The sequence below is a fragment of the Parus major genome, chromosome 4A, assembly GCF_001522545.3.
Source record: "Parus major isolate Abel chromosome 4A, Parus_major1.1, whole genome shotgun sequence".
Lineage (NCBI taxonomy): Eukaryota > Metazoa > Chordata > Aves > Passeriformes > Paridae > Parus > Parus major.
In genome coordinates, this window is record NC_031772.1 from 10,279,924 (window position 1) to 10,303,961 (window position 24,038).

Sequence of the window (24,038 nt, forward strand, 5' to 3'; positions counted from 1 at the left end):
GTTATTAACACCATCAATCAGGTCAGAGCTACTGCTCTGGCACAGACTCATGCCTAGTGGGACTGACATAAGTACAAGAACAAGGCCATGGTTACAGGCGAAGAAAAAGCTCTTGGGATTCATTTTCTGTTGACTTGCAAATGTTTGGTCTCTGTATTTGCAGTGACTGTGCTCGAGATTGGTTTAAACAGCTCCCAAATAATACCTGCAGCCACTCACACAGATATAAATGACTTGTGGTTTGGAGCAGTGGAAATTCAGCCCACATATTTCTCATGGGAGGAAAGATACAGGATGAAATTGCAAGATGGTAGAAATATCTGCTAATTCTCTCCTCAGCTTTCACTGTAGCAATGGAAGCAGAACAGCAAAGCTTATCACTCAAGATGAGCTGTAGTGTTTTTACTTTCACACAAAAACTCCCACAACGTCAATATAACTTGCAAGAACACTGGATCTGATGAAGTCTGGTTTCCTAAGGACTTCTGTCGCACGGCTGACTGACTTCAGAGTTTAATAAGATCCAAGAGCAAAATGAAGTTTTCCTGTGAATGGGGCATTTATTACATCCTGAGTAGAATCTCTGGAGTTTAATAAAAGAAAGCTTATGCTGCAATATTTCCTTTTGAAAGGGGACTTTAGATTTCTGTTCTCCAACTGGATTAATATTTTTTATGGAACATGTAGGAATTTAATTGCTGAAGGCAGGTGTTTCTCTACAAATTTGTTTGAAATTGGCCCAAGCTTTTAATTTACTGTGAGGAGAATACTGACAGGCAGACAGACAGACATAAACCCACAAAATGTGCTCTCATCTACTACCAATACAAAACTAAAAAAATGTCAGTGCACCTTAGGGATGTGCAAACACAAAGAGAGTGTGTACATGTGAGATAAAAAGCAATGTAGAGAGGTCTCTGGTCTAGAGGAGGATCCGGCCCAAAGCCACCAGGCAGTGAAACAGAATGATGATCCCATCTCTTTTTTTTCTCTCTCCAACTCCAGTCCTTTCCCTTGGCACTCCTATTGTGGCTCATGACCACGTAGGTGTCTGCTGAGGTCCTGGCATCAATAGCAAGTGTTGAGCACATACACACAGATTTTCACATGCATAGCTCTGAAGAGCCATTTTCTTTAGATTTGCTCTATCTATTAACTAATTGAGGAACACTGAAGTGATCTGTGCAGAGAAGAAAAGTTATCCAAGTTCTGAACAGGCTGAAACAGTACTGAGAATGCTGGTGTACCATATTAACACTTTAACTGAGTATCCCTTTCCTTCTAAATTCAGATTAAAATTCCCCCAGTAAAGTATGAGATCAAAGTAATTAGTCAGAGCATGTTTGTTTATTTGCCACAACATATAATCTTTTCAGCCCCATCTGTCCTTTCCTCCCCTGATTATGAGTGCAGAATATTATGCTTAAGAAGGGGAAGGCGGTAAATAATAAACATGTAACAATTACCAAGAATAATACCATGAAAACTGATATTGGAACAAATGATTAAACCCTTTCATAATCAACTAATTTATTAAAGTGAATGTCCTAAAGTCAAAGCTTGTCATTTATTGTGGTGTTTGCAATGGACAGTTACTCCACATATTTATTCCAAGAGTACATTTTTATACTTCAGTTAATTAAGAAATACTGATTTTGGGCAAGTTGTTGATTTTACTGTCAGAACAAATTTAGCTTTGAGAAATGATTTTATTAACCTATTTCATAAGTCTCTTTAAATATACAATTTGTGAGCAACCCACATTCTCTTGATTTAAATGCCATTTGTAACTTAGCCAAAAACTAATTTAAGTGGAGATGGGCCAAATTCATTTTTCATTCATGTTTATGCCATTCTGGAATAAACTCAGTAGTCTTGCAAGGATATACCCTTGTTTCTATGTGAAAATATCTTTCCATTATTTTCATTGTTATAATTCCAGATTAACATGCTTGACTTCAAGGGGACGTGATTATTTCATAGGCTTTTCTGGTTATCAGCAAAAATTCTGGAAGAAGATGACTGAGAAAATTTGATACTTTTCAGAACATGTATTCTTGGTATTTATTTCATGCCTACGATTTACTGTGTATGTGAAATACCTCAAAAGGTGTGGACTTTGTGAAATATTTCAATAAAGGGGTTTACTTAAACCCCCTCAAAACAAATCCTCCAAACAAGAAATGCTTCCAAAGGCTTTAGGTTGCATAGTGTCCACATTGAGACTTCACTTACCAGTGAAAAATATACAGAAGATTATATAGTATTGCTACCCTTAGAAAATGAGACTGTCGACTTTTTAGGGACATGTTTATATGCTGTAATTTATTATGTTTTTTAGAATATTTACTGTCATGCATTCAGAATTTAATTGAAGACTATCTCAATTTATGGGTAAGACCAAGTCTTAGTTTCACAGAACACTGACAAAATTGAAAAAAATTAAGAAAAGTGCAGCCATATTTTCCTGTAGATGCTGCAGTATGGAAACACCTGAAGTGTTCATGGAAAAAAGAAGTGCTTATTCCTGCTTCTATGAATAGGAGACCATACCCCACATGTATGAAGAACGATTTGCTCTGTGACATCTTTCTTACCTATGACTTTGCAGAAGCCCTTCCTCCATGGCATTGAAATTATGTTGTAGGGTGAGGTAAAGGAAACTTGTTTCTGGCAAGTAGCTAACCTATGAAGAACTAAGATTTTAGGGCTATTTAAATCTACTTTACAAATTTAGCACATTTGATTTCAGCCCAAAATGTTCACTTTTCAAATTTAGTTTTAATTTAATAAATAAATAATTTTATTTCTAAATTTGTCAGACCCCCTGCTGATACTTATTTGCGAACGGGTAGTCGCATTTTTCAAAAGGAAATGAAAACTATTAAAACTCCCCATTTGAGATTTAGTGAGACATTTTCTTACTGAGAAAAATCAGCAAAAATTTGAACACAAATACACAGCACATATTACATTAGGCAAATAAAGCAATTATTTCTACAGCCTGAGAGCGCAGATCCAGAAGGAGAAGGCAGGGAGCAGACGCTGCACCTGGCACCCTTCCATGACCTCAGAGATACCTAATCTGGCTATGGGTGCCCCAGGCAGTTGCTAGATGTGTCCAAGAAGCAAGTGAATGTGCTCCAGGCAGCTGTGGGTTCCATGAAGCACCGCTCCTGCCAGCTGGTGGGCAGCAGTGGAGTGGGAATGCTGCTGGCTGTCAGCTGCTGCTCAGCACCTGCACGACTGGCCTCAAGGCAAGGGGCCAGAGCAAGAGACAAGGTACCCAGAAGCTCTATAATCTTAAAACAATTGCCAGGCTAATTTAAGTTTGGGTTTAGCACAACTAAGCCAGCTGACCCTGTTCCACTTTATATGGCATAATTACAAATTAACTGGACCTGAGAGAGTACAAAGGCCTGTCTGTCTTAGAACTGGGAACAGGCAGGCTGAGGTTCTCCTCCCTGCATTTGCAAACACAGAGGGTCAACTGAAACACTAAACACACAAGATCAAAAGAAGTTTCATTTCAACATGAGGAAGAACACTGGAACAGCTGCCCAGGGAGGTCATGGAGTCTCCACCTCTGGAGACATCCAAACCCTCTGGGTGCATTCCTGCGTCACCTGCCCCAGGTGACCCTGCCTTGGCAGGGGGATTGGATTGGGCAATCTCCAGAGGGCCCCTCCAGCCGTAAGAATGCTGTGATTCGATAACATGTGAAATGGAACACAGACACTTCTCCTGTTCTGATTCTAGTAATAAAATCTCTGAGAGCTTCTACAACAGCAGCATTATATCCCTTCATTTGACCTGTGATATTTGATAAGAACTAACCAAAACATTGACCCCATGTTCTTCAGGTATGTGAATGCAAGACCACAGTCATTTCCTATTACTTAAAATCTACTTAGAAACAAGCAACAAGCTCTTACCATTGTTATGCATTGTATTTTAACTATGATTCTCCAGTTGCAAAGGACACAGGAGAGGGTAGGGAGAAAATGAAATGCAAAATTAACCTGATCCTGGTTATTAGCTGCCACAGTCCATTATAATTTAGTATGTCATTTGACTGCCTCACGATTTTTTCAAGTACAGCTTCTCCCCTGTTTTGAAGCTGATTAATTCAATTATTTCTTGGCAATGGCCAAGTCCTTCCTTGTGCTGTCTGTAGGTGTGGCTCACTGACTATTCAAGAGTACCATTTGTGTTTTTCCATGATTATCCATATTTCTTTTTTAGCATAAACTAGAGATGTGGTAAGTTCTTTTATTCTTATTTTACTATTCCTATTTCATTGCTCTTGACACAAGAACTGGAAAGCAATTTGAGAAATAGAAATGCAATAGTTTCATCGCAATATTGCTGTTGTGTAATCACTTACTCTAATGCTCCTCCATGACTCAGAACAGATTTAGATCTAAACAAAATATCTATTTTTTTCCATTTTCTAGTTCAAAAAATAAGTCTGAATTCTGGACTAAAGGAAAGCACTTTAAACTTCTAATTACCTTCTTAGTAGATCTATCTCAGAGTAGCAAGCAACTTTTTAAAAAAGTTTGTATTCTTTGTGTAAGACCCTCTATACATTCACAGGCCATCTCCTGGGAAAAAAAATCATGTGTGATTTTACATTTATACACCTTAAAATAATCATGTGAGTGAAGAACTACTCCATACCGTGCCGTTCAGAATTATATGACTCATCCAGCATACTCAATATATAATCTTGGTACAAGAAGGTAAGTAATCTGTCTCAACAATGTGTATCGAAGTGACAACACATAAAAACGAGGTGTCTACCTGAGTGATGTCCATTCCAGAGTCACAGCTCAATGGCTGGGTTGATGTGAGGCCATTTGAACCTATTATTGTTGTGATCACACCGTTCTCATCAATTTTCCGTATCATTGTACCATCAACAAAGTAAATAAATCCGTGCTTATCTACAGTGATACCTGGAAGAAGGGTAAGGGTAAAAAGAGTATTAGTACTGGCATTATCTTGATTAAAAAGTATGAGCTTAAAATATTTCCTCTCTTAGACTATGAGAATCTGCTGATTTAAAAAAGTATGACATTATTTCCCCCACCCATTGCTATTTGAGGCTTATACAAACTGTATAAGGAAAGTTCATACCTATCTATCAGATTTGCTTAGACTTAAAGAGAAAGAGGGAAGATGTGAGGATCAACAAAACAAAAGATGTGAGAAACAAAACAAAACAGCAAAGGCTTTGCTTTTAATATAATTTTACATACTTAGAACAAGGCTCTTCAATAACTTCACATCTATCACAAAGTGACCAATATTAGCTTTTCTAAAAACTTCTCTTACAGTTGATTTTTCTTCATTTTTATTTCACTTTCTTCATTCTTATGCAGAGACAATTTTTTAATTGCTATACACTCTGAATGATGAGATTGTCTGAGCAAAGAAGTATCTACAGAAGGCCAAAGAGACCTATTCTGATAGGGGCTGTACATACAAATGGTGCAGACCAGGCTCAGCTCAGCAGGCAAAAGGAGCAGCTATGCTGCAGTATGTATCACAGTGCAGTGCTGCCCAAAATGATGGTCCTGCACTGGAACCAGGCTCATGACAGCTGTGGTCACCAGCAGGAGATGGGGCAGTTCTCCTACTCCTGGATCTGCAACATCTCCTGCAGCACTGCACTGCACTTGAGGGATGGAAATCAAATGCCAGGGCTGTGCACAGGAAAGATCACGGTCCTCTGTATTTCAGTGGGGAAACTGAGGAATGGAAGGTTTACTGTCTCCCACAAGCAGCTTACACCACAACTCATGCCCAGCTTTGCTCTGCCCCAGTCTAACAGCTCCCCTGCAGTTCTTCCTGTATTCAGTTTGAACTGTAAGATCTTATTTCCCTCAAATATTGAAAATGTAACTAGAAGAGCACTTCTATTCATGTTAGATTTGTGAAATCCTTTCTACCAAAACCGCTCAATTTCTTGCTTTGAACTACTTCATAATTTCCCACTTAAAGTTGCATAACTTTGCAATTATAGCAGCTGCTGTGCACAGCCAAGCTATTTTAATAATGAATTTATGTTCTGCTACACAGAAATGAAAGGCAGAGGACTCGAACAGATGGTCTGGACAGTGGCTTATATGGTTCTTGATTTTTGTCCCCTGCATTTAGCACAACTGAAGGCTGTATGTACTGTAAGTCTACAAAACACTTGTCTGCAGGCCAGTTTAGGATCCCACACAGCAATTCCACATGCCATTAAAAAAGAAAAATAGCCTAAAACTAAATTTCCTCAGCTTCCAACCCCAGCTCCTTATATTTAAGTTTTTTTTGTTTAATATATAGTAGCAGTTACAGCTGAAGGAAAGAGATTAAGCGGTCTGGGGGGCAGAGGCAGGACGTGGAAACCCTGATGGAGGACATGCAACTCCCATGGGGCTGGGAAGAAAGGAGGATGGGCTCCCCAAACCCTAAACATATCTTTACTTGGCAGCTGGAAATGCCTGGGGATTGAGTTTGAGTTGCATACACAACAGAGTGTAATATGCTTTCTCCTGCAGTGTTAACACCGGGGGGCAGGCTCCCAGGGCAAACTGCCCATGACTGCTTCTGAGGTACCTCTTCACCACAGGTGATGCTCAGGCACCTTGCAAAGGTCTGAGGGTATGATTACAAAGTTCTAAGGGTATCATCACATAAAAAAATCCAAGAGCCACAGCAGTTAACTTTAGTGTGCAACACTCCCTACTGCATCCAGCTCTCCGGTTATCAGCACAGTGTTGGGAGTTGAAACTAATTCTTTAAATTGCCAATGCAGTGTATCCATCTGGCTGTGAACTGCCCTTAGAGGAGGGTACTCACCATCCTGTCAACTCCTCTACCCAGGACAAAAAGTGCCCATGGACTGCTAAGTGCCCAAGGTACAGGGCTAGGTTACATCTCCTCATAATGTGAGGTGGCTGAAAGTTCTGCAAGACAGATGTCACCTGGGGAACTGAAATAATCTAGTGGGGGCTGGATGGGTCAGCTGGGAAAAATTGGGAGGTTATAAAAAGGCTAAAGGAGGAGCAGACAGTCTCAGAGCCTGACTCCCTGCCTGCAAGCTCATAAATTATGACTCCTTGGTACCCTTAGATCTTCAGTCTTTATTTAGAAAGTAACTGTGCTTTTGGAAACTCCAGAATGACTGTTCAGCTCCTGGCTGTCATCTGCTCCTAACAAGTCCAAACCCAAAAAGCTGAAGGTGAGCTGAGGTAAAGAGCGAGTCTGAGGAGCCAAGAGGTTTGCTTTGGTGTCAGGGGTGACTTGTGTGCTCCAGTTTTGGGAAGGGATGGTCCACTGTACCTCTATCTCACTGATACTGCATCATGTAGCGATATTAGATGGGATCTGATTTGCCTTCCAGTGTGGTTCACAAGCGGAAACGAGAAACCTGATGTGTGTGGGAAGGGCAGCACATGGGCTGTGCCTGAGCCTGCCTTTGCAGAGGGGAGGTGCTGCATGGTAAGCAAGGAGCTTTGTTTCTCAGCTGGATCAGATCCACACCACAGATAACACAAGGCCAGGATCTGTCACTAGGGCAAGTGCATCTTCTGTTTTGCGCAATTTCCCTGAGAACAGATGGCTGTGTTGGCTGCAAACCATCCATTATATAAAAATCAAAAATTATGCTGCAATGAAATAAAGCTACTCAGCTGTGTTGCTGAATGGATTTCAAACACTGACTATATAAGAAAACCAAGGATCTTTTAATGTTTCTAGCGTTCATGTTGCTCTCCAGCCACCACAGAAAAGTAACCTGTCTGCAAGGGAAGGACATATTCCAGTGCAATAGCACAAATTAACTCATGTCTTCAGTATTTGCATTAAATTCCTGGTACTTCCTAATAAGCCAGTTTCTTCAAGTACCAGTGAGAGTATAGATGTTCAGCAAAGATCTACTGCTTCCAGAGCTCATGGCTCTGCAGTAAAACAACACGACTTTACCTACTTGAAAAAATTACTTATGCATTTAAGTCTTGTTGACAAATACTCTACATAAAGCATCCACTGGAAAACAATACAGATCTGTGGCTAAACTGTCCCAATTTATTCATTAGAGTTGGATTCATTAATGCTCCTGTCACATCTTACATGATGCTACATGTAATCTGTACTCCAAGAGCTTATTTTTAATCCTTTTCTGATGTACAGTGTAATGCAAAATCAAATCACACACAGCACAGCAATTGTGATTTAATCACCATGGAACTGGGGGAGGAAGCATGCACATGCTGAGGGTAATGAATTGCACTTGAGTGCAAGTGGGAGCACTCTTCACCCCATGAGTGAGTAAGAAAGGTACTTTTTTTTTTTTTTAAATCTTTTTCTTTTCAGAGAAGATGAAGTTTGCATTAGACTCTCTGTCTGATTCTGGTTTTTTTTTTTAAGGAACTGTACCACTAAATTCTGTGCCCAACTGATGATGTCTTTGGGCACTAAAGGGACCTATGACCTATTGTACAAATGACAGACTTACCCTTCTTACATACAGATTTCTCCTTAAAAACTTTTATCTGGGTAAGGACAAAATAAATCTGTGCCGGATTTAGTCTCAGAGCTGAGAATCAGTCTCGCTGAGTGACATGCTTGTGCTGGAGGACTGGTTTTGGTCATATTTTAGTCACTGGGAATGTCCTACACAGGGCTGAATTTTGTACCTGAACATGAAACAGTAGTTTTTATGAAGATCTGTCTCCAGTGGATTTACATGCAGACATTTTGGAACAATATTTTTAACACTCAGAGGTCTTTTAATCAGTACCATTTGAATTCTGTTAACTAACATTAAAAATTAATTGCCAGTAATGCCGTCAAATGTAGTGACTAAATATTATTACTAGAAGTACACACAAAGTTTTCCTTTTTATAACTGTTTTCTTCAAAAAATAATAATTAGTACAGAGGCTGGGTACATCCATGATAAACACAGAAGGATGACTATAACCTCTCCTGTTATTTGCTCTCCAGAGTGGTTTTGGTTAAGGAGTTATTTCCCTTGACAGCTCTGCCTTAGTGCACATACATGTAACATTATAAAAGCACATAGCACTCAGAAAGCAACTGATTGCTTTTTGTGTAGTTATCATAGGTATAAATTCAAAATACATATGTCATTCAGTCTAGAAATTTTGGCATTTCTTGAGTTGAACTTAGAGTTGAACTTAAAAGTAGATTAATAGTAGATAGTCTTAGATTAAAAGTAATATAGTAAATTCCCTAAAATATTTTCTTTTTTACCCCATATCATATCCCACACTTGCATTCTAAGAGAAGCTTTTTTTTGGGAACAAATCCTTTTCAAACATGCCAATAAAGAGCAGCTAGAACTACATGTTGCCCCCTTCTAGAAATCCTACTTTGTACTTTTTGCTCAGCTAAAAACTTACAAATGAGCATTCTATATTGAAAACTTCTAATTAAACTTCTGAAGAATTTTAAAAACAACATCTACAACTACCAGTGAGGATGGATAAAAGAGAATGCCACCTTCTGCTAAAGAACAACTGTATTTAGAAGGAACTTGAGATTCTCATAAAACTTTTAATAGGAAGAAGTGAATCAAATTGGTTAATTACCATTTTATGGTGCTAAAAGGGCAAATTACATGCCATCCATTTCTAAACTTCTAAATGTCTTCGGTGCTTTTAATTAAAGCTGCCATCTAGGAACTAAAGCAATTTTATGCAATTAGTTATTTATAGGTTACCATAATACACCACTCAAAAAATGATTCAAGTGATTTGCAGTCTGTTGCCTTGTGATCTTTGTCATCTTTACTTCCTTACTGTCTCAGCACTAGCTGCAAAATATTCAGTAGTTCTTTGTCAGCTAGAACATGACTTCAGTACTTGCACTTGAGTGTTGCTCTCTTTAGAGGCAGATTGGTAGACTTGGAGCAATTTTTAACTACTAACTGTGAATGAAAATGTTCAGCTTCCAGCCTGAGACGTGACGACTGGGGTCATCCTGCTGACATGAGTGAATGGAAAAGCAAATGGTTTATGAGTTCAGATGAATGTTGGATGAAATTTAGGAAAAACCTGCTGTCCAAAAAGGTTACAACATTCTACAGTTTTCCCATACTTTGGAAATCATAGGTAGCTCAGGCTACTGAAGAGAAAAATAAGGCATGAAATTTTATATTTTTTGCTGATTTTATGATGCAAATATAACAATGAATTGAGACTGCAAATGACTTTGGCATGTCTATTTCTAGCTTTATATATTGCTAATGAAAAATCTCAGCCCATTCTACTTTCCTTTTTGAATTCTATGGGAAGGTTAAAAGGGTCTTAGGAATTTACAGAATAGCAAAGATTGCTGGAAAAATAGCATTAATCATTACCAAATGTGTCTGTTGTCACAAAAGGCTGTAATAAGAATTTGGTTGTGCATCCTACTGAAAATAAAAGGAATCTTCTAGCTGAACAGGAGCAGCCCTAAAAATGGGCTACTGCCATTTGGAAAGTGTGAAGGTTTAGTCTGAGCAGCTGTTACAACTTTATTTACTCTAGAATGTATTGCTGAGGATGAGGAGCTACAAGACTGATTATTTCAGGATGCAAGCTACTAGGATGAACACATCTCCAAACCATGATTTTTTAAAGTAGTATTTCCTTAATAAAGTAACTGCAAGCAAAACAGATAAAACTATACTGCTGAACCTATTTTTATATTATGCTTTCATTTGTGTTTCTATCTCATGGCCACTGGTCTGAGCAAAAAAGTTCTTTCCTACAGCTGTGGATAAAATACTTCTGTGCATGGGACTTAGAACTTACTCCAACCTTCTCTATTTCCCTGGTGCTTCGAGGTCACTGCATCTTCAGTGAGGTCACTGCACTGTATCCAAATACTCTGTACTCAGTGTGCAGTCAAATTTCTCGAGGCTCTGACATGACTTGCACAGACAGTGTGTGCATCTAGTCTGAGATGCTGGTCTGGACCCAGGAATGAAAAAACAGACATTGCAGGACCTTAAATGTTTTCATCTTTAGATTTAGTCCTTGGGTTTAGAAAAGGTGTAAATCACTTCTGATATTTAGGGTGGCACCACTGGAGGGACCTACTGTTTTCACAGAAGTTACACAGCTTGCATTTCCAGCAGAGCTGTCCTGTCTGAATGCTGGTCACAGACACAAGGTAATGGAAATCAGATGTTGATCAGACACTTTTTCCTACTGCCTGGGAGACACTGGAGCTCAGCAAAATGTGATAATTTGATTGTCTCAAACTCTCACTGCCTCTGTCAATTATACTTAGAAAGTAAAATCTATTTGCAGGTCTGAAGCCCACTGACTTCAGAAGGGCAGGGTAGGTAAGTGTTTAATGGTGTTGATTCAAGTATTGGCTTTGCAGGGCTAAGTACAAGTCCCAAGTATTTCCACTCATTTTAGTGCTTCTTACTGCTCCAATACTTGATGACTAATCTAGTTAAAAACAGAACATGATCTTCAACTACTTTGTCATAAGTACTAAGCAGATTGTTTAAAAGATAGTGCTGGTGACAGACGTGCCATAAATAATTTTTATTTAAAAAATCTCCAAGCCCACCAAACAGAATTCCCCACCCCAAAATTAAAATTTCTTGTAAATCTTGGTAAAGTTCAAGTGATTGGAATTCAGTCAATGATTAATATTTTGTGTAGTTACTTCTTCATTTTCAATATCTTCTTGTGTAATAAATGTGTTCAGCTTGTCACAGATCTTATTTTATGTCCCCACCTTGTATCATTTCACATTCTGCTTAAGTACTTGGTCATCTATTACATGACTCATTAGTCTGAGATCTCTGCAGAATTAAAGAAAGTTGCAGTAAAAATAATATATTGAAGTTCAAATTTCAACTACATCAGCCATGCATGTTTAAAAGCATCTTTCAAAGTCAGCTCAACATACAATACTCTAAGATTAATATTCACTAAGCCCCATCTCTAGTCTCTCACAGAGAATTGGGAACAGACTGAACAAAGCTACACGTGTTTGCTAACTGTAAAATGAAAGTTGTGGAAAGATGCAATCAGAATTGATTAGTGTTACTTCATGATATTTTCCTGTCTGGCATTTAATTCCTGGTCACTAGGCAAAGGCAGTCTTGCCAAATAAAGATAATGAGAAATAAACATTCATGAGAGACTTAAAAAATTACAAAACAATCTAGGACTCTCCCAGCATGTTCAAGGAAGTAGAAAAATGGGTATGAGTTCAGAAAAGTCAAAGCATTATTCAAAGCAACTTTCACCCAGAAAAGTAAGTAAGAAAGAGAATTTGAATTTCCACCTATTAACATACCTTTGAGGATGTTACCAAACAGTAACAAGTGTTACACAGTAGGAATTTCGTACCAATTTTACAAATGGCTAAACAGATAAGCCCTTATTCAGTTACAAGCAGCTAGTAGCAAAAATTAGAGTCCAACTTTTAAGATATAACTAACCAAGGTCAGACAACCACTAAATGGAGTCCTATTTCACATATTATCTTTCTATCAAGTAAGGGGGAAATTTATTTTTATAATGGGAAAAAGGAATACTCAGGACAAAAACAAGTAGGCAAGCAAAGTAAAAAAATCCTAATAATATACCTGTATCAGCTTAAAAAATAAATACAAATTATTCATTGAATAATGCAAATGATTATATTTAATCATAACTTGGCAATTATTCTGTCTTTCTCTGGGCTCTTTTGTTACACTGTAAAAATCTCAGAGGTATGAAACCAGAAACAATTCATTTATTTCTGTGGTCAAATACTATATAACACTGTGTGTCTGTGTGTCTAAGGATTTTTAAACATGGTTAAGAAGTTTTTGTCAAAATTTCCTGCTTCCTAGAGAAAATAGTTTTCTTTATACTGTTTGAATGTTATTTCAACAGAAATATGACATCTTCCTTCTTGACAAGTATTTCAAGAACAAGCAAAATAGGTGATCCAAAAGAATCTCTAAAACAGAGCCATCTCTGTTTCTTAATAAAGATCTTTGTGTACCAGACAAACACTTCCTTCTACTTTCCAGGGTTATTCAACCTCTTACAGTTCAGGGCAAAAAAAGGACCTGTAACTACTAGGCTGTTAGGGTGCTGCATTGATTACACTGCTGGGGACCATGAGCTGATGCTGCATTTTGTTAGGCTCTGTACAAAAAGGGAAGTCTTTTTAAGACTGTGGCAGTCCAGACTTCCTTGAGATTAAAATAAAAAATATAACAAACTGGATCATTTCAAACTGGTGTTATTTAGAGGAGACACATAAACCTAAAGCACCTGAGAATCATGGCCTGAATTTGCCAATAGAAGAGTCATTGCTGACAATTTCTTTTTAGTAATTGCTGGCTGTGCAAAAAATCCTCCTGTTCATCCTTTATTCCTCCTCATTTCTTTATGACTAGAACCTTCCATTAAAGAAGGATGAGTATCTTTAAAGTAAACAGTGTATCACAATTTCATCAACATATTTCCCTACTAAGAAAATAAGATGGAACAACGGATTGTATTGTAATTTGATATAATCAATTGTAATCAGAAATAAAACATTGATCACTTTCACAGAATCACACTTTCCTGATAAAGGAACTGAAAACTTTTGTTTTCTAGTATTTTTAGAAGCGATTCATTACATTAATTAGCTGCCTGAAGATTAACATTTATTTGTACTTACCTCACACTTACCTTCTATCATTAAAGACATGCTAAAGTCACTCTGTAATTACAACGTGTCTCTTGCTAAATCTTAAACCAGGATTATTTGCTTGTCTTAGAGGTATTTCTGCCTGGATATACATTCTAATTTCCTACTGATGTACAGCCTTCCTTTATTAGCTCACAAAAAATAATCAAACCCCTTCCTTTGAGCAAGCCGTGAGCAGGCACGGGGGAAGCACAGCACAGCCCACGCAGGGCTCTGCCCTGGGAGCTGCTGAGTACCCTTTGTTCCAGGCATTGCAGTGGGAGCTGAAGGTGATCAGCTGCTTTAGAGCACCAAATCCAGAGACTTTATCACAGTTCTAGTGCACACTGCAAGGGGATTAATTGTGGCTTTGGTGGGGATTCAAGGCTTCACATGCATTTTGCCTGTGACAATACTGGATGTACTCTGACAGGGATATGCAGCAGGGAGATGCTCATCTTTTGCAAAGTGTGTTAATAAGAAAGGACAAACTAGATTTCTGAATAAACTCGATTTTGCTGGCTGATTTGAACAGCCCTGACTTAATGTGTATGAGTAAGCTCTGTTAACATTACAACACTCACCTGATGCATAAAATCTAAAATATGGACCTTGAAACCATATAAATTTGCTAAAGAGTTACATATAATTAAATGTTGCCACCTTGCAATTGAAAGGTAATGAAAGAGGAGTGCTGTCATACAGGGAAGAGTAATCAGAGGACTCAAGCCTGAGCCTGCTGCTCATGCTGGTCCCTCATAAAGGACTGGTTGTACTGCAGACATGAGTAAGCCTCATGAAGTGATCTGGCTTGATAGTTGGTTAAATCATTACCACTGACACATTTTTGTACATCCAGTTACATCTGAGTTCCTAAATAATGAAAGGAAATGACAGGTGACCAACACTAAGTACTCCAGATATGGTCTTTTCTTACCTCTTGGGCTGTTGAGAGAGGCCTCGGATGCCTTTCCACCATCCCCACAGTGACTTTGGTCAAAAGGAAGGCACTGATCACCTGTTCCTGCCACCACATCTGCATTTTTGGCCAGATCCTTTGTTTCAGTGAGGGATTTTGCTTTGTAGACTTTTCTGGTGTTGGTATCTGATAAGTAAAGGGATTCTGATACTGGATCAACGGCCAAGTAATATTTATGTGCAGGACTTGTACTAAAACAGAAAAGAAGAGCATCAGAGTCAACTTGTTTTTCCTTTTACATCTCTGTGGCAGCATAACAATTGTACTCTACTTATCTGAAGACATCAGCTCAGTGATCTGAAGAGGACAGAGTCATGAGAGCAGCTCAAAACACCACCAGTGTCCTGCTACAGAGCCTAACCAGTGAGTTATGGGTCAGGGAGCTGGGGCAGAGACTGGTACTGGGGCAGTACGTCTGCCCATCAGTACCAAAGCTCTCAGGATAAAGCTAACTGGAGTGACTTCAGCTTAGTTATAATTATTACTATCAAAAGCAAGATAATTTTTCTACATCTGATACATCCTAGTACTCTTGACACCGAAAACAAATCTGTGAGTTGCAGCAAAGTGAATCACAGGCTGTTCTAGATGGGCACAAATACCTGCTCTTGGTTATTTTTATCTAAACCTTCTAAACCTTAGGAAATATGAAGGTGTGAAATATGGTGCCTTTATTCATGCTGACTCTATTGTCAGGAGCAAGGCAGAAGGCCAAGTACTGTCAGTGCAACTAACAAGAATTAATGCACCATAATTCATGCACTGTCACTGCCTTATTGAGATTATAAAATATTATTTTAAAAAATATTTACATATGTTAAATTAAATGGTGAGGATCATAAATTTTAATCTGAAAACTGGGCTGCATCTTATTACCCAGTAAGACTTTGAGTTTCTTTTTCAGTGCAAAGTTAATTTCCAGTTTGAAGAAATTTTTTAAGCACATGGCACACCATGTCCTGAGCCTGCTGAGCCTGCAGTGAGGCCTAACTAAAAATCCTTAGTTTTTAGTTAAAAATCCAGATAGAGATCCTTTAAATCACACAGTTGGTTACTGAAATGGTGGGAGAGAAGCAAAGGCCGAGAGTTTAGGTGGTCAGACGCTATTTTTAACAACTACCATGTTCCTCTAAGGGGGAGGAGGAGATTTCTGACAACTGTCTGGGCTCTATACGCCCAGTTAGATAAAAATGATTGTAAAAAATACCTCCCCTTCTTATTTTTCTTAGGAGATATGTTATTAATATTGGTACCATTAACTAACACTTAAGATTGCTGCAACAAAGTTGTGAAGTGAGTTTCTCCTCTCACCTAGGCCAGTTCTGTTTGTGGTGGTTTGACAACCTTCAGTGATATTCCCAGAGCTGGGGAACAGATGTGAAATCCAGTCCTGGGAACCACAGGGAAGTGGTATGATGAAAGATGAGTACGAGGATGAGCTAAAAGCAATTAATGCCAAAGTATCACCACTATAAAATTTGTCTGTTGAAAATATCAAGAAATCATTTTTGCTCTCTGGATTGAGGTCAGGAGTAACTGGACAGCCAAATGATGACTTTTAAATAAAACATTTCTGTGAAAAAGGTGCAAGGAGAATTCTATATTTTAAATAAACATGTTGTTCAGTATGCAGAAACTGCAGAGAACCAGGGGTCACTCTATATTCTCCTTGTAGACACATTTTCTGTCATCCTTGTCATTACATTTAATAGACCAGCTGTTAGAAAACTTTTCATGTTTATGCTTAAAGCCTTGCATACTAAAATGCTTAGAGTACTAGTAAAAAATGGAACACAATTAAAAAACTTACTATTTTTGCAGAAGATTGTAATCAGAGATGAATCTGAGTTGATTTAAATTAGCCTTTTGAAAACTATATGAAATAGACTAGATTTTAAAATTAATCTTTTCAGTACTATTCTGTACTAAATTTTTCTTTGTATTTTTCTCGAAGTTTAGTTCCCATTTTTACCAGTTAAACAGCTTTGCCATAGCTTATTAAAACTATGATGATGAGGAAAACAAATGGGATAAGGTGTTTGTAAACAGTCAAAAATAATATCAGTGGCTTTTTCTGTTTACTGGTTGCCAAACTCCCTTTTTACACAGTATTGTCATTTTTATGTGGTAAAAAGAACTCTTTTGGAGGCTAAAAGTGTAAAGGAGCTGGATTTTGAAACCCTTTCCTACCTGGACTGTCTGGAGCTATCTTTTACCTGCTGCTTTCTCTGAGCATTCATTCTATAAATTTCCACCATGACTATGACCTTTAAAGCCTCAAGGGAATGGCACACAATGGGATTGTTGACTACGCTCATATCACCTCAAGGACTACATTAACTGATTTCCTCCAATTTTCTACAAAATTCATTTGGACAGAATAGTGACAGAGACATTATAATTGAAAATAATAGGGCTGGGGTACTTGAATATTTTCATGGGGTACATGAATATTGTCAACTTCAAGGTTGAAGCTCATCTCAAGAAACTAGTACTAGGGAACAGGTATTAAAAAGAAAAAATCTACTCTACAAAAGAAACCTCTAAGTGTAAAAGCTGTTTTATGTTTTGAATGCATTATAGAGAAATTTAGTTTAAAAAGATACTGGTCAGTTTAAAGGAAGTGGAAACAACCCCTCCGTTAGAAAATGGAACCTTGCACTTACCAACTAAGAATTTTTCTTCCTTTTTAAGTTTTAATTGTAAAATATATGAGATGTGACATAATATAGTAAATAATTTATAATATTTAATAGCAGTCCTGTGACAAAAGTGAGCAATTCCAACCCATACCCTCATGCTGTACACACAGTTCAGTCCACACTCTGCTCCCTACTATGCCATGAAGTTACTGTCTTATCTTCTACTAGTGCCAGTTTATTTATCTCATTTAAGTACTGGAATGCTAAGAAGTTTATTTCTAAGGAGACAGAGTGCCTTGCTGTCTCTCTCTAGCATGCAACATCACTTCTGCAGCTGGATTGTTGGAGCCAATTCCCTCAGCATCTGTCACAGAAGCCTAATGTGCAATGTTCATTCCTTTAAAGAAATCTAAATTGCAATGCTAAAATGCCAGCTGGAAAGGGGAAAAGCCACTTGCTTTGTCTTTACCAGGAGCAGCAAGAAATGTGCTTTGACACAGCATCTCCAGTTCTGGGCTCTGCCGTGCACTCTATAACTGGCAGGTTTTAAAGCCCATGGTACCCTGGAACCTCTAAAGCACTAAAGTACAATGTGTTTCTGTAGCCTTTTAAAATGTATTTTTGTAAAACTACTGTTTCCTTGGATGGCTATATCTGTGATCAGTCAAACACCATGTGAAATGGGTATGACAGCTATGAAATGTACTCTGTGTTCAGGTTTAAAACTCTCCATCTCTTCTTGGTGATCAGCAAACTGATTTTTAGTGGGAGACTTTACTCCTTCAATGGGAACAAATCTGTAAACTTTCTGTACTATAAGAAAAGGTGAATTGGATTAACATTTGTATTTATTACCCTTTAAATTTATTAAATTCAGAGTGTTTCTCTATATCCAGACTTCTAAAAGGACTTTTGTAAGACTGTCTCCTCAAACGTGGTTCACATACCAGTTATTATGTTTTACTTACCTGTGTCTTGTGTCTCTATTCCTGGAAAGGCAGATTAGTTGAGGTTTAGAAGGAAAGAAAAAGAGATGTTAGTCCTCAACATAACTGTGTTCTTTATCTGACTGCTCATATACCTGTATCCCACTAATTAAACATTGTTTATCTTCTTACTTGGTATTTCTTTCTCTCAAACTGTTTCCTTTGCAATGTCCACACACTGCCAAGTTAATTCTGAACAATCAGCACACAGAATAATCACCAACAATGTTAGCTAGGTGGATGTTAAATAAGAGAAATTTCATGTATTAATGTCCAAAATCTTTCCTGCCTTCCCCTGTGTCCCTCAAAGGGAACGGGAAGTTGGGGTAGTAATAACAGGGGAGTCATTAAGGGCAGCACAGGCTCAGCCTCTCACACATCTGTGATGCCCCTGTCTGCTTAAACTGAGCCACATCCTCTGCTGCATGAGGAACAGTGCAATAGTATTAACTGTAAACATGGTAAGTCTATAGGCCCAGTGTTGTAACTTGACATGATACTCTGCATGTTTGCTGTGGAATTATGCATATGCATATTCAAAAATATGCATCATAGTATATTTTACTTTTGGAGAAAATGCATGGAAAACCTCACAGAAAGAAAAATCATCTTTATTAATTCTGCAATTTGCAGAAGTTCATTATACAAGGCCTGTTCTAAAGGCCACTTAAAACATCCTATTAAACTGATGACTGTAAGTAAGTTTTCTGGTAAGTTGGTTTGATAGCTGATGACACACATGACCACAGAGTAACCACAAGCGGTTTTTTCATCAAGTCCCAAGGGATAAAAGCTCACCCTAGTTTTCACAGGCATATCACAGCCAGGATTATGCACATTATTCAGAGAAAGCCAATTATTTTTTTACCTTAGTTCTAATATGCCAATCGTATTTCCAGAGGGAAAGATCCGTCTGACATAATTGAAGTCCCCAATATAGACACTTCCATCAGGCCCAGAAGCGAGTGCAACTGGGGCAAAGAGTTTGCTGTTGAGGGCGAGCCCATTGCAGTTGGAGCAAGAGACACTCCTCTGGTGTCCATTGCCCATCACAGTGGAGATGACTGGAGGCTGCTGGGAAATGAACATGTTTTCCCCATTTCCTTTGTGCACAATTCCTAAAGGAAGGGGAGGGAAGCAAACAGAGACAAAATAAGCAAATGTATGACATTTAAACTATTCTGCAGTTTTGGATTACAATATCCTCTCTAAAATCAGATTACCAAAATAGCAAAAACCATCTGATATTTTAGACTGATACAGGGTTCCACTAATCTTTTTCAATTTTGATCATTCCAAGTTCCACTGTCATGATTTTGTTCATCACTGGCTAGCGGCTATTTTAAAGCCAACATCAGGAGGAGAACTCATCGCTGGCTAATGCTCTAACAAATTGACTGCTAATTGCAGTACTATCTGATTTCTTGGGGATTACTGCTTTAATATTCATTTTATTCATAAATTTTTATTAGGTAGCAGAAGCATTTCTTAGGCAGTTTGAATATTTAATTAAAGGAGATTAATAGCAGGACCACCATGCATTTTTCACAAAAGAGCACCGAGTGGCAGTACAAAATCAATATTCAAATTCAACTGTGAGTCCTTCATGGTACATGAAAATGGTGCCAAGTGCAGCAAAACCAAGTTAAGAGTCAAGGAGCAATTGTGAGGCACCAGTGAACATCCTCCCAGCAATAACAGCCTACCTTCTGCCATAAAGGCTGAAACAGTGTATTCTAGTAATGCTCTTCAGCATACATTATTCAAAGTCTCAACTAGGTTGGTGATACCAGAACTAGTACAAAGATGTACTTTCTCAAGTTGACAGCTATAGTGTTTATTTAAGTAACAATATGGTAATATATTAAAAAAGTATCTTTGAAATTACGTTATTGCGAGAATTTGGCTACTGCAAACAGAAGATAGGTACACTTTTAGATCCTAGTCCAAATTTTCTTATTTCCCTTAAAAGGGCCCAGTACTTCATCAGGAAATTGGCACTACTAAAGGAACAAACACAAGGGAATTTACTTTCTGGAGGACTCATGCTGGGAAATGAGAATATTCTAGACACTGCAGGAAATACATGTTGAGACATGTCTGAGTTTTCCAAAAGTAGAGCAAATGTATTTATGTATCGACTCTATGGACTTTTGTTTAAAATGTTTTTTGTGACTTTCAGGTAAATGTGAAGATAAAATTCACCTTGGTAATTACTGAATGTTACCACAGCTATTTTGAAGGGAATTATATTTAAAAAAATAAATATTTATGAACAATAGAGGACATAATGTACAGATTTGTCTGAATGATGTCTTAAAAAAAAAAAGCATCCTGGAAATATGCCTGTAAAATAAATGGCAATATTCTCTCTTATGCAGTGGAGAAAAATACTCTGAAATGAAGATACTGCCCTTTGTCTGAAATTACAATGTTAAGGTAATCTTTCAACATCCTCTTACAAATGCCAGTAAATAATTAGGGCTCTGGAGAATATGTTTTGCTGTCAATAAATGTAAGTGTGTGCTTAATATCAGGCTTTCAAGCTGCTGCTTTAAATTTAGTTGATTAATGCTCTGTTGCACTGGGGTTGAAATTACCTTAAAGCATAAAGTCCTTCTAAAACTACTCCTCCTTGCCCCAGATAAATAAAAATGGAATCAGTGCACTTGCCCATCAGAAAAAAAAATTAATTCAAATAACAACCTGAAAAATTGATTAATAGCACATTCATTTGTATTCATGAGATACAGGTGTCTTTAAAAGACCTCAGTGTAGGAGCTAATATTTATGGTATCTGTTCTCTTCTTGATTATGAGAAATGCCCTGATGATCTTCCAAACTGACAAAAACCTTTGTACCAGAACACATTAAACTCTAATCATGTCACAAATTAGACATGATCAAACCTCCAAACATTAGGTGAGGAAAAAAAAGTGGGAAAAGAGCAGTCAAGTGTAGTTGAGAACAGGATGTGAGCCTTTGTTAACCTAACAGTCAGACTGATGCAAAACAGCATGCATTTAAACAACCTGAGTTTCCAGTGACAGCCACATTGGAACAACGTTTGTTATTTCACATTAGTTCTGCCGCAATCGGGCATAAGTTTTTTTTTCATTTTGTAAATCCTTCCATCTGGCAGTAGAACACAGTTTTCACTTGCTAAGGTTTCTGCATGTCAATACATGTACCTCCACATTACTATTAATTGCAAGTCTGTAAAACTGCATCTACTTCTTGCTTCTCAGTTTATTTTGTAACCTCTCTAAAATGAGCAACCTTCATAGGGTGGGAAAGAAGAGTATCTACGCTGGCTCAGAGCATGAGGAATGTTTTGCACAGTTGCAGACCTGCTGGTGACTAGGCTTAGTGGCTGAAGTTAGATATAAGCTCTTATTGACTAGTAAATCAAGCAAAGTGCTTCTAGTTTTAGTTTGAAAATAGAATTGCAATTTTCAGTAGAGAATGTTATATTCCAATGATGTTTCTGCAGTTAATCCAGTGGCAGTGTTTCAAAATCATAAAAGTTTTATCCTTCTAAAAAGAGCAGTTCTTCATACATACAGAGGAGATGCTTTAATTAAATGTGAAAAATCTTAATATATTCATAGTCAAGAAGGCAACTCAGTGCTTTTCATATCAGTCATGGTGGCATGGAGATTAAGTCTGAAATATGTAATTCTAGTTTGAATCATATTCTTATTTTTATTTAAAGCCCACTTTATATATCTGAAATAGAAGTGCAGTTCACTTGTTTCTAGGTAAGACCAGAAGCACACTTGTTATCTTTTTGGTTACCACTGGTCATTATTTTGTTTTGTTGCTTTAATATGAACCTACAGGCTGCTCTGGTAGGTGTGCATCAGCTTTGTTATAGTAATTGTTTTTCTGCCGTTAGCTGCTTTTCTAGTTGTACATGAGCCAGCTATGGGTGCTCAAAGCCTGAAATAGTCCTGAGGAACCCCTGACACATCCCTGAGCCTGGGCTTTGTCACCTCACTGGAGATGCTCTGACATGCCAACTGCAAACAGAAGAGACCCTGGATTTCAAATCAGATGTGTTTATGCTCTCCCTTTTCCTCCTGTGTCTCTTCAAGTGATGGATAGAGATGTTTGGCAGCTTTCCCTGACTTCAGCCATGATCATGTCCAGCAGAGCAGGAACACGTGAGGAAGAGGAGCAGGTGTGAGAAGCTGCACGTTCCCCATCCGTGCAGTGGGCACGGTGCAGCCGATTTGAGAGGAGGTGGCCTGAGGCTGACAGGTCAGTGCCCCCTGGCATTCTGAGCCACACAGCTGAGATGGAGACAGGAAGCAATTTATCACCACATACCTTGTGCTCAGGAGAGAGAGCAATGGTTTAGCCCTGCTTGGATTACAATTGTGTACTTAACAAAATCTCAGAACATGTTAGTGCCTATGGGGTGAACTGTAGTAGTAACCACTGCTGTTATCAGGTAGCTGTATAAATTGGAGTTACTGCCAGCAATTTAGTCTTGAAATTAGCTATGCAAGTGGTAAATTGGCACTAAGGAGCAGACTATGGGACTCACAGTTGGGGCTCTGCTGACTGAGGTCAGATTTCTCTTTGTTAAATGTCAATAGCTGGCATTTAAAATGGACAATCTATACAAACAAATAAGACAGGGAATGAAAGAACTGCTGTTTAAAATGTCAAACTATTTTAAATCAAAACAGAAATCCAAATAATTTACAAACTAAATCTGACCTTTTGTATTTGGAATATTTATACTGTAGCTGTGCATTCAGCAACAGAACTTGTAAAATTTGAGAGCCATACATCTGTGCATGAATCTTCATCAACAGAAGTTTGCAGATGGAAATAGATTTTATTGGACTGACTCTCAGCTGGAGTAAATTGAGAGAACTTTACTGAATCCAATACTCTGTTGACTTCTAAGTGTTAAAATCTGACCTCAAGTTTCTCTTCTGGGCAATGAGGTATCTGTTTATTGGCAAAACCATATATAGTTACAATAATTTATCTACTAGTATTGTTTTAATAATTTAGTCCCACTACTTCCTGATCATAGAGGTTCATGGAGGAAAAGAAACCCCCACAGGTATAAAACTGGGAAAATGCAAAGGGGAAAAAAATATTCAAGCCTCTATGCTTGAAGAATATTTCTGCTGGGTTAATGCTATGACACCAAAAGCATTTACAGTTTTTTTACTAATGCTTTGAAATGTGCTGGATTGCTTGTACTGAGGAGTGACTTACTGTGCTTCTCCACAGAGTGGGCAGCCATAAAAGCTGCTGCACACCGGACTGGCAGTGTGGGTCTGGAAGTGATCATCATCACTGGTCTGTGATCACACAGGGTTTGTCTGCCTGGGGCTGTGTTGCTACAAAATGACGGCAGTCATAGGATGAATTAGGGGCGTAGACACTTCACTGAGAATGTAACACACTACAGGCTGACCCGAAATGTGGCACTTCTATACCAGCTGTGTAAGAATGAACCCAAATTAGTTTGCCCTTTTCCCATTTGAATGACCACAATGTGTTAGCGATCACAAGAGTCGGTGATATTAATGTCTAAACCCCAGGAGCCAGAACATTAAAAATATTCTTTCAGATGGCATTTACAGTTCAGCTCTCAATAAATGAGGGTGCACATTCACAGAGGATTACACATTAGGAAGTGTAACACTTAAAATCTGAACAATTAATTCCTTTAAAATTTGTATTCTCCTTCAGCGTGGGCAG

At 38.1% G+C, this 24,038-nt stretch overlaps 1 protein-coding gene across 5 annotated transcripts in view; it reads right to left on the minus strand.

Annotated features, from left to right (window-relative positions):
* The window catches only part of TENM1 (teneurin transmembrane protein 1), a 313,366-nt gene that overhangs the window by 44,072 nt on the left and 245,256 nt on the right, over positions 1-24,038 (minus strand). For 4 of the 5 annotated variants that reach the window (XM_015626362.2, XM_015626359.2, XM_015626361.2 and 1 more), the window contains 4 exons: positions 19,177-19,426; positions 18,291-18,311; positions 14,639-14,871; positions 4,807-4,961 (listed from right to left, as the gene is read on the minus strand). In XM_015626362.2, the coding sequence (XP_015481848.1) occupies positions 4,807-4,961; positions 14,639-14,871; positions 18,291-18,311; positions 19,177-19,426 (659 nt within the window). The remainder of the gene's footprint in view (positions 1-4,806; positions 4,962-14,638; positions 14,872-18,290; positions 18,312-19,176; positions 19,427-24,038) is intronic. The other variant, XM_015626360.2, reaches the window with a different exon arrangement.